The sequence below is a fragment of the Hyla sarda genome, chromosome 1 (assembly GCF_029499605.1).
Source record: "Hyla sarda isolate aHylSar1 chromosome 1, aHylSar1.hap1, whole genome shotgun sequence".
NCBI lineage: Eukaryota > Metazoa > Chordata > Amphibia > Anura > Hylidae > Hyla > Hyla sarda.
The window spans coordinates 208,495,231-208,507,234 of NC_079189.1; the positions used below are offsets into that span (position 1 = coordinate 208,495,231).

A 12,004-nucleotide genomic window follows, 5' to 3' on the forward strand; every position below is an offset into this window, starting at 1 on the left:
TATAGGGTAACTCCAACACAGCTTTGCAAAAGACGAATCTGGAACTCAGTAGAATGTAGAGTGGACAAGAATATTCTTGGAGAAACAATGTATCAGCTCTTTACCTCTTTCAGGGGGAACACAGAGACCATGGTGTATTTATAACATCTAGTTAAATAATGTGTTTACCCTAATTAATTTATATGATATTTCATATATATAAAATGTACCTTACCGTAAGTTATCCTTGAACTTTTTCCAAGAAGCTTTATGTGAATCTGCTCTCTCAGTCTGCAGATTGGAATGCATGTGACAGGCTCCCTTTACAATATCAATTGTTGAAACATATTATCTAAAGGACCTTCTGTAACATTATTCAAATTAACTACACAATAGAGTGCATTCCACGGGTCACTGTATTAGCCAAGCTCCAAACTTCTAAAAGCCAAAAATTTTTAATTAACTGACTTCCTACATTAAGGCTGCATTACACACTATGGAATCTTTGCCCAGATATTCTTCAGGTAGAGATTCTTTTGCAGCCAAAATCCATCAGCGCTAGGACAGCATGGACATGCACCCTCACACCTGACAGCAATGCAGTCCGTTTGTGGTCCTGAATTTAAATTTCCCACAACAATTTGCACTGTGCAGCAAAATTCTATTGAAGAGAATGGTAGGCTGCTTCTCAGCAGGGAAATTCCATAGTGTGAATGTAGCATAAGTGTTGTTATGTGTGTGGCTGAGCCTGGAAATTGCCGATCAACCACTCTGCACTTACTTGAATAGGCGACGCTGCAATACTGTCACATCCACACTTGTATAGACATAACTTGGCTGGGTTCTTTAGTGAATTGGCTGCAGATAACTGTGGTGACATCTTCACCGATCATACTTTGGATTTTTTATCCAAAAAATAGTATAGAATGTCATTGGAATATTGTAGAAAAAACTTTTATATTTTGTCTTGTCCATGTTTGTATACCCTCCTCCATATTAAGTCAGTGAATTAAGGAATCAAAATCATTAAAAAATGTCAGTAGTTTTATCGCTTACTAGCTGAGTACCTGGTGTTGCCCGGGTTTTCCTTCCTAATCCTTGTTGAGGAGGAAAATCAACAAAGGAGGAAGCTTTTGACTTCATATCCCATCCTCATATATTGTTGTCATATCCCAACCCCATATCCCATCTCCATATCCCATCCTCATATCTCAACCTCATATCCCGACCTTCTATCCTGACTTCCTATCCTGTCCCATCTTGAATTCTTATCCCGACCTCCTATCCCGTCCTTATATCCCGTCCTCATATCCTGACCTCATATCCTCTCCTCATATCCCGTTTTCATATCTCAACCTCATATCCCGACCTCCTATCCAAACCTCCTATCCTGTCCTCCTATCTCGACCTAGTATCCCAACCTCCTATCTCGACCTCCTATCCCGCCCTAATATCTTGACCTCATATCCCGTACTCATATTCTGTCCTCATATCCCGACCTTATATCCCGTCCTCATATCCTGTTCTCATATCCCAACCTCATATCCCGTCCCCGTATCCTGTCCTCATATCTCGACCTCATATCTCGACTTCATATCCTGTCCACCTATCCCTTCCTCCTATCCCGACCTCATATCCAGTCCTCTTATCCTGTCCTTATGTCTCATCATCGTAACCTGTCCTCAGGTGGGACTGATTTGTGATGAAGATATTGTAAGCTGAAAATAGAAGGGGACGTGGCTTTTTGGGACTGGGCGTGATTTGCAAGCCACACCGATACACAAAAAGGGTAGAGAATAAAAGGGGTGTGGTTTAAACAGTCGGCGTGTCTTTGTGAGATGGGGTGTGGCATGTATGTGGGTTTGGCTTGCAAGCCAGACTGACACATTCACCAGGAGATGCAGAGCGGAGCTTGTGGAGTAAGGTACTGGAAGTCCTATATACTTGTATGGGACTTGAAATAAAAACTCATCTTTTATATAAGGGTGTAGGTAAGGGTTAATTTAACTATCATGTCATATATAAGTAATATGTGTACCAGGTATTAATGAAATATCTCCAGCCATACAGAAGTTATGTGGGAACATACATTTCCCATAGATTTACATGGGACTTTAAACAAAAACCTCGACCCTCACAAATGGGGGTAGTTAAGGGTTAAATTAACTATCCTATATTTTAAGTGGACATATAAATAACATGTGACCAAGTAATATCGAAATATCTGCAGCTGTTTGGAAGTTATGCAGTAACATATATTTCCCATAGACTTGTATGGGACTTTAAACAAAAAACCTGACCCTGGCAAATGGGGGTGAGTAAGGGTTAAATTACCTCTCCTATGTTTGTTGTTGACATATAAGTAACATGTGTGCCAAGTTTCATGTTAATATCTTTAGCCGTTTAGACGGGATGCTGGAACATACACACATACACACGCACACACACGCACACACACACACACACACACAAAGACACACATTGGGGGAGATTTATCAAAGTTATCTATGTCCCGCATCAATATAGACCAAACTACAGAGTGTTAGGCTGGTCTATTGTGCGCCTAATTTATCAAAAGTCACACAGCTCTTGATAAATTCTGTGCACAGACTTCAGGATCTATGCTTTAGACAGTATTTAAACCTGCTCCAGCATGGTCTGACATTTCAGCATACTTTCAGCTGATGAGACTTGTCGCTGAAAAGTCGCTTTTGATAAATTCAGCACCAATGCATTTTTCCATCTAAAATACACTAGAATGCATCATGTTCTAAAAATCTTCTAAAGCAAAAGTCGCAAAAAAGTTGCACATATTTAGACTGTGACTTTCTTTGCAACAAATTTTGATGGGAAAAAACTGTCTAAATCCTTTGATAAATCTCCCCCATTGAGTTTTCTATATACAGTGGGGATCAAAAGTTTGGGCACCCCAGGTAAAAATTTTATTAATGTGCATGAAGAAGCCAAGGAAAGATGGAAAAATCACCAAAAGGTATCAAATTACAGATTAGACATCATTATAATATGTCAACAAAGTTAGATTTTATTTCCATCATTTACACTTTCATAATAACACAAAACAAAAAAATGGCATCTGCAAAAGTTTGGGCACCCTGCAGAGTTAATATCTTGTACTGCCCCCTTTGGCAAGTATCACAGCTTGTAAAGGCTTTTTGTAGCCAGCCAACAGTCTTTCAATTCTTGTTTGAGGTATCTTTGCCCATTCTTCCTTACAAAAGTTTTCCAGTTCTTTGAGATTTCTGTGCTGTCTGTCACGCACTGCTCTTTTAAGGTCTATCCATAGATTTTCAATTATGTTGAGGTCAGGAGTAAAGGCCATGGCAAAACCTTCAGTTTACGCCTCTTGATGTAATCCCCCGTGGATTTCAAGGTGTGTTTAGGATCACTATCCTTTTGTAGAAGCCATCCTCTCTAACTTCAACTTTTTCACAGATGGCATCAAGTTAGCATCCAAAATTTGCTGAAATTTTATTGAATCCATTTTTCCTTCTACTCGTGAGATGTTCCCTGTGCCATTGGCTGCAATATAACCCCAAAGCATGATTGATCCACCCCCATGCTTAATAGTTGGACAGAGCTTCTTTTCATTAAATTAGTCTGTTCCCCTTCTTCTCCAAACATACCTTTTCTCATTCCGGCCAAAAAGTTAAATTTTACCCTCATCGGTCCCCAGAACATGTTTACAAAATGCATCAGGCTTGTCTATATGTTCATTTACAAAGATCAAACGCTGATTTTTTGGTGAGGACATAGAAGAGGTTTTCTTCTGATGACTCTTCCGTGAAGACCATATTTGTACAAGTATCTCTTTACAGTGGAATAGTGTACCACAACTCCAGTGTCTGATAGATCTTTCTGGAGGGATTGTGCAGTCAAGCGTGGGGTTTGAATTGTTTTTCTCACAATCCTGCAAGCTGTTCTGTCTGATATTTTCTTGGTCTTCCAGATCTTGCTTTAACTTCCACTGTTGCTGATGACTGCCATTTCTTAATCACATTCCGAACAGAGGATATTGACTTCTGAAAATGTTTTACTATCTTATAGCCTTCTCCAGCTTTGTGAGCATCAACTATTTTCAGTTTCAGATTTCTAGACAACTGCTTAAAAGAACCCATGGTGCTGATTGTTGGGGCAGATGAGTCAGATGAGTCTGGGCATTTAAAACCTTTCAGATTGACATCACCTGGTCTTCCCAGATGATGATTGATAACAATCCATGACACTGGCAGGTCTCAGCTTTGCAAAGGGGTCAGTGCATGCTATAAATTCTGCAGGGTGCCCAAACTTTTGCAAATGACATTTTTTGGTTTCTTTTATTTTGAAAGTGTAAATGATGGAAATAAAATCTAACTGTTGTTGACATATTATAAGAATGTGTAATCTGTAATTTGATGACTTTTGGAGATTTTTCCATCTTTCCTTGGCTTCTTTATGCACATTAATAAAATGTTTTGCCTGGGGTGCCCACATTTTTGATCCCCACTGTATAGATGTGTTCTAAAAAACAAAGTGCGGAGTATGTAAAGTATTTAATATGCAGTATATATGGCTTACCACAACGCATGTGTTATTTGTCAATCATTTTCAGAATCCAACCAAACAGGTAAATAATATGTTATTAGGCTCAATGTCAAGGATAGATGCAGTATTGTCATTTTGTGTTTTGTTTTTTTTCTAGTGGAATGATGCGCTGGGGTGAATTTGACGACCTTTATCACATTGCAGAGATAGATGAACCTGCAGGGAATTTAGATTATGAGTTGGACTCAAAAGATGGTAAAACCATTTCAATATTTAAACTGCGCAATAAAGCCATTGTTAAAATAAAAGTGCATTATAACATTTGTTTTATATATTTTTGTTACAAATATTTTATAATTAGAATTATGAGACAGACCATTAGCATGAGGGAGTGCTGCAGGGGGGTGATCTAACTCACTAGACCACCAGGGACAGTTTAAAGGTCCTTTTAGATTCCACTGCCAGTTTTGACAGAATCGATCCAAAGGGTTAATAACTGATCATGGTGGCCCCCAGCTGCTGAAATCAGCTGGGGTCACCTGGGATGATGCAGGCTCAAGTCAGGAGCCTGTGCCATATGTTCTTAAGGGCACCATGACATGTATACACATTATAGGTCAATAAGAGCTTAAATACTACAAGACTCAAAAAGATCACTGAGGGATTTCACAGTATTTTTTTAAATTAAATGTATTATAATTTATTGGTAAATGATGTTGCTTAGTGGCAACCACAGGGTGACAAAGATTCACTGATGTCGAAAACACATTAAGGGTGTATTCAAACGTACAGTATCCCGAACATGTTTGAAGCTGCAGATTTTATGTGGCAGATTTCAATGTAAAAATAAATGACAGAACACAGCATCAAATCTGCAGCTTCAAATCCTGCGCAAGATACTGTATGGGTAAATAGACCCTCAAGGGGAATGTGTCATCAGAAAATGATCTATTGTTTAAATTAAGTTTTGTTTTAATAACATTTTTATGTTAACCATATTCATAAAGATTATTATTATTTTTTTTTTCATATTTTGTCTTTTATTATTTTTATTATATATTTTTAAATAATCCTGAAATGTAGCAGTTTCCATTCTGGCCACTAGGCCTAAATCTAAGATGAGTCTTTCTGTTCTGTACAGATCCTTTCCCAACAGTGTCCTTCCTATCTTCACAGGCAAGAATATAGTGAAAGGTGACACCAGTATATTGATGACAGAAGCACACACAATAGCTGTTTCTCACAGATTTGCCTCCCTTTCTGAAAAGGCCACAGAGCTTGGCCAGACACGTTTCCTATTCATGCCAAAGGGACAGCTTCAGCCTATTGTTGCCAATGTACACAGGGATTTCCATAAAGCATTTTTCTAAATGTTTTTCAAAACAGACCAGGCAAGATTGCTGCCCTCATAATAATGTACAAACAATGTACAAATAGGGAGAGACCTTTCAATCATTCCCAGTATGTTGTTGATTAGTTGTCAAAGAGCTGGTTTGCTTAAATTAATTCCCCATTTCTGGCTTGTCATTGACTATGATTTCTGTAACCCCATTGCATTTCATTGAAAATTATGCTGAATTGTAGTGAAGGAGCCTGTGCCTGTTTTATACTGTCTGTAGCATGAAACACCTGGTTCCCTTTAAAGCACTTTAGGTGATATTGAGAAGTTTGTCACATCCATAATATTCCTATACTGTAATGCACAAATACAATAGATATAGATAAATAACAATAGTCGGACTATAAGGAGTATGGAGAATTGAATGTATTGCTTGGAAAATAATAATTATTGAATATATGATCAAAATGTTCAGTATAATGCATTGCTTAACCCCTTAACGGCCACGGACGTAAATGTACGTCCTGGTTTACCTCCTGTGTATGACCACAAGCATCGGAACGGTGCTCGTGTCATACACGGGGGGTCCCGGCTGCTAGCAGCAGCCGGGGACCCTCCCATAATGGCCGACATCCGCGATCGCGCGGATGTCGCCACTAACCCCTCTGATGCCGTGATCAATACAGAATTTCTGGTGCAATGCGACAATCTGGCGCACAACCCGACAAAACATGTCGGGTTTGCAATAGTAAATGAGGGCCAATGTGTATAAACGTGTAGGACTATTCATATATTACAGTCGCAAAATGGGTTGATATAATGAAATGTGATAAACAATAGATGAATAAGTACATAATCATGGAGAAAATAAATAAATAAATAAAAAAAATTAAAATTTTATTAAAATAAATAAATACAATAAAAAAATATAAATAATAAAAATAAAATAAAATAATAAAAATGAAAATAGAATGAAAATAATAATAAATAAAATTGAATAAAAATAAACAAATACATAAATAATAAAATAATATATAGTAAAATAAAGCAAATATGATAAACAGTGTATAATAAGCTTGATAAACCTGCATGAAAAACCTGTATGAAAACCTTGTATGAAAACCTTGACATGATGTATATCCAGGGGACGCAGAGGTTCCCAGAGACCATCCTCTAGGTAGAAGGGATGACCCTGGAGACCGATGCGTCCCCTACAAAAAAAAGCTAATAATTAGAATTAAGCCCTCTGGGATCAAAGGTGTCAAATTCATAAATTTTCTTACTCTCAACTCTTGACATCTTTACAATCAAACTTCCTCCCCTCCTATCTTTCTTAACTCGTTGTATTCCAGTAAAAGAAAAAAAAAATGTAAATCTTTATTGTGCACATTAGTAAAATGTGCTGACAATAAACAACACCCATTGCCAGCACATTTGAAAGGATATACATTTTTTAATAGAAGCAATTTACAAATCTGTTTAACTTTCTGGAGCCAGTTGACTTCAAGAGACCTAAAAAAATAAATGTTTTCCACCATAGTATATCTTTAACCCCTTAAGGACCAGGCCATTTTACACCTTAGGACCGGAGCGTTTTTTGAACATCTGACCACTGTCACTTTAAACATTAATAACTCTGGGATGTTTTTACCTATCATTCTGATTCCGAGATTGTTTTTTCGTGACATATTCTACTTTATGTTATTGGTAAAATGTTGTCGATGCTTGCATCGTTTCTTAGTGAAAAATTCGAAAATTTTATGAAAAAATTGAAAATTTTGCATTTTTCTAACTTTGAAGCTCTCTGCTTGTAAGGAAAATGGATATTCCAAATAAAAAAAAAATTATTCACAAATACAATATGTCTACTATGTTTGCATCATAAAATTGACGTGATTTTAATTTTGGAAGACACCAGAGGGCTTCAAAGTTCAGCAGCAATTTTCCAATTTTTCACAAAATTTTCAAACTCACTATTTTTCAGAGACCAGTTCAGGTTTGAAGTGGATTTGAAGGGTCTTCATATTAGAAATACCCCACAAATGACCCCATTATAAAAACTGCACCCCCCAAAGTATTCAAAATGACATTCATTCAGCATTTTAACCCTTTAGGTGTTTCACAGGAATAGCAGCAAAGTGAAGGAGAAAATTCACAATCTTCATTTTTTACACTCGCATGTTCTTGTAGACCCAATTTTTTTAATTTTTACAAGGGGTAGAAGGAGAAAATTGATACTTATATTTGTAGCCCAATTTCTCTTGAGTAAGCACATACCTCATATGTCTATGTTAAATGTTCGGCGGGCGCAGTAGAGGGCTCAGAATGGAAGGAGCGACAAGGGGATTTTGAAGAGTGCGTTTTTCTGAAATGGTTTTTGGGGGGCATGTTGCATTTAGGAAGCCCCTATGGTACCAGAACAGCAAAAAATCCCCACATGGCATACTATTTTAGAAACTAGACCCCTTGGGGAACGTAACAAGGAATAAAGTGAGCCTTAATACCCCACAGGTGTTTCACAACTTTTGCATATGTAAAAAAATATATATTTTTTTTTTCACTAAAATGTGTGTTTCCCCCCCCCCAAATTTCACATTTTTGCAAGGGTTAATAGCAGAAAATACCCCCCAAAATTTGTAACCCCATCTCTTCTGAGTATGAAGGTACCCCATAAGTGGACCTGAAGTGCACTACGGGCGAATTACAATGCTCAGAAGAGAAGGAGTCATATTTGGCTTTTGGAGAGCAAATTTTGGTCGGGGGGCATGTCTCATTTAGGAAGCCCCTATGGTGCCACAACAGCAAAAAACCCTCACATGGCATACCATTTTGGAAACTAGACCCCTTGAGGAACGTAACAAGGGGTACAGTGAGCATTTACCCCCCACTGGTGTCTGTCAGATCTTTGGAACAGTGGGCTGTACAAAATGGTTAATTTGCACAGCCCACTGTTCCAAAGATCCGTCAGACACCTGTGGGGTGTAAATTCTCACTGCACCCCTCATTACATTCCGTGAGGGGTGTAGTTTCCGAAATGGGGTCACATGTGGGTTTTTTTTTTTTGCGTTTGTCAAAACCGCTGTAACAATCAGCCACCCCTGTGCAAATCACCTCAAATGTACATGGTGCACTCTCCCTTCTGGGCCTTGTTGTGCGCCCCCAGAGCACTTTGCGCCCACTTATGGAGTATCTCCGTAGTCGGGAGAAGTTGCATTACAATTTTTGGGGGGCTTTTTTCCCTTTTACCTCTTGTCAAAATTAACAGTATAGGGCAACACCAGCGTGTTAGTTTAAAAATTTATTTTTTTATACTAACATGCTTGTGTAGACCCCAACTTCACCTTTTCATAAGGGGTTAAAGGAGAAAAAGCCCCCCAAAATTTGTTAGGCAATTTCTCCCGAGTACGGCGATACCCCATATGTGACCCTAAACTGTTGCCTTGAAATACGACAGGGCTCCAAAGTGAGAGCGCCATGTGCATTTGAGGCCTGAATTAGGGATTTGCATAGGGGTGGACATAGGGGTATTCTACGCCAGTGATTCCCAAACAGGGGGCCTCCAGCTGTTGTAAAACTCCCAGCATGCTTGGACAGTCAAGGCTGTCCGGCAATACTGGGAGTTGTTGTTTTGCAACAGCTGGAGGCTCCATTTTGGAAACAGTGGTGTACCAGACGTTTTTCATTTTTATTGGGAGGGGAGGGGGGCTGTGTAGGGGTATGTGTATATGTCGTGTTTTTTTTACTTTTTATTTTATTTTGTGTTAGTGTAGTGTAGTGTAGTGTTTTTAGGGTACAGTCACATGGGCGGGGGATTACAGCGAGTTTCCCGCTGCGAGTTTGAGCTGCCGCACAAAATTTGCTGCATCGCAAACTTGCAGCCTGATACTCACTGTAAGCCCCCTGCCCATGTGAATGTACACTGTACATTCACAGGGGGGGGGACCTCCAGCTGTTGCAAAACTACAACTCCCAGCATGCAAAGTCTATCAGTGCATGCTGGTAGTTATAGTTTTGCAACAGCTGGAGGCACACGGGTTGGGAAACACTGAGTTAGGAAACAGACAATGTTTCCCAACCAGTGTGCCTCCAGTTGTTGCAAAACCACAACTCCCAGCATTCTCAGGCATGCTGGGAGTAGTAGTTCGGCAACATCTTTAGAGCCAGATGTTGCCGAACTACAACTCCCAGCATGCTTGGAGTTGTAGTTTTGCAACATCTGGAGGACTACAGTTTGCAGACCACTAATACAGTGGTTCCCAATCTGTGCCCTTCCAGATGTTGCAAAACTACAACTCCCAATATGCCAAAACTGTCCAGGCATGCTGGGAGTTGTAGTTCTGCAACATCTGAAGGGCCAGATGTTACAGAACTACAACTCCCAGCATGCCTGGACAGTAAGGGCATGCTGAGGATGTGTAGTTTTGCAACATCTGGAAGGGCACAGTGGTCTCCAAACTGTGGACCTCCAGATGTTGCAAAACTGCAGCTCCCAGCATGCCCAGACACCAAGGGCTGTCTGGGCATGCTGGGAGTTGTAGTATACAGGGTCCCAATACAGCAATGCATGTCGCTTTACGGCGACGTGCATTGCTCTAAAGGGCCCGACGGCGGCTGAAGATCAACTCACCTGTCGCCGCTGCCACCGTCTCCGTCGCCGGGATCCGGGTCTTCAGGGACGAGGTAAGTACCGGGGCCGGACCCAGCACTCCCCCGTCCCCCGCCGCGTCCTCCGGTCTTCCTCCCGTCCTCTCCGGACTTCCAGTGGCCGGGCAGGACGGGAGGAAGTAACCGCCCCCCCCCCCCTTGCGATTGGTCGGTTAGTTAACCGACGGATCGCAGGGGATCGGAGGAGGTGGCAGGCTTTCCACCTCGCTCCTATACTCCAGCATGGTCCTGGCTGTCTGTGACAGCCGGGATCATGCAAAATTACCGGGCGGTCGGGTCCTAGAGACCCGATCAGCCCGGTATCGCCGCAGATCGCAAGGGCGATTTCCCTTGCGATTTGCAGCGATCGCCGACATGGGGGGCCTACATGGCCCCCCTTGGCGTTTGCCCTGGATGCCTGCTGAAGGATTTCAGCAGGCATCTGCTTCCGATCTCTGCCCGGCGAGTGGCAGAGACAGGAGAAACACCAGGATGTTCTCTAACGTCCTTGGGCATTAAAGCCAAGGTAGCGGGGACGTTAGAGAACGTCCTATGTCCTTAAGAGGTTAAAGGGGTACGGGGTGAAAACCTTTTTTCTTTTAAATCAACTGGTGCCAGAAAGTTAAACAGATTTGTAAATAACTTCTATTAAAAAATCTTAATCCTTCCTGTACTTATTAGCTGCTGAATACTACAGAGGAAATTCTTTTCTTTTTGGAATTCTCTCTGATGACATCACGAGCACAGTGCTCTTTGCTGACATCATTATAATAATAATAACAACTCTTTATTTATTGTTGTCCTTAGTGGGATTTGAACCCAAAGACCCAGCACTGCAAGGCAGCAGTGCTAACCACTGAGCCACCATGCTGCCCTTAGCATACATCTGCTATGCACGGTTGCTAAAATGGACAGAGATGTCAGCAGAGAGCACTGTGCTCGTGATGTCATCATTGTTCCAAAAAGAAAGGAATTTCCTCTGTAGCATTCAGCAGCTAATAAGTACTGGAAGGATTAAGATTTTTTAATTGAAGTAATTTACAAATATTGTAGCGTATAGATAAGTAGTTCGGCACTGCTAACTTCTGTACCTGAAGGCGAGTGGACACTAAGTCGCTGTAGCGGAGTGAGGATACGGTGGTGCTCGGACACACGTAGAATATACCATCAGTGCATGAGGAAACAAAGAAAAGTCGGCACTCACCGGATTTCCAATTCAGCAGATTTTATTGCACATTACTCACAGCCGTTGTACAATTCTCGGGGAAACGACGGATGGTACAAGGGGGGTACCACAGAGAGGCGACACCTGTGTTTCGCACTTAGTAGTGCTTCAACGGGCCTAACTCTTTACCGGAACGTGTCATCTTCTTATACAGGTGAGTTTAGTAATTGGACCTATCACCATCAAACACACCTTGTGACGTTAAAAGAAGGGGAGGAGATTGCTTTGTTAAGCTTGTTCCTATTTAGATCAACTCATTGTTCAGACTGTCAGGA

General features: G+C 40.7%; 2 protein-coding genes across 8 annotated transcripts in view; one reads left to right on the plus strand and one right to left on the minus strand.

The window, feature by feature from the left end:
• HERC3 (HECT and RLD domain containing E3 ubiquitin protein ligase 3) overlaps nt 1–316 on the minus strand; it is a 179,786-nt gene extending 179,470 nt beyond the window's left edge. Inside the window, exon 1 of one of the 3 annotated variants that reach the window (XM_056567731.1) lies at nt 215–316. The gene's annotated coding sequence lies outside the window, so the exon portion shown is untranslated. The remainder of the gene's footprint in view (nt 1–214) is intronic. The other 2 variants (XM_056567706.1, XM_056567715.1) reach the window with 2 other exon arrangements.
• The window catches only part of RASSF6 (Ras association domain family member 6), a 133,501-nt gene that overhangs the window by 102,011 nt on the left and 19,486 nt on the right, over nt 1–12,004 (plus strand). For all 5 annotated transcript variants that reach the window (XM_056567813.1, XM_056567823.1, XM_056567832.1 and 2 more), the window contains one exon: nt 4,679–4,776. In XM_056567813.1, coding sequence (XP_056423788.1) covers nt 4,679–4,776 — 98 coding nt within the window. The remainder of the gene's footprint in view (nt 1–4,678; nt 4,777–12,004) is intronic.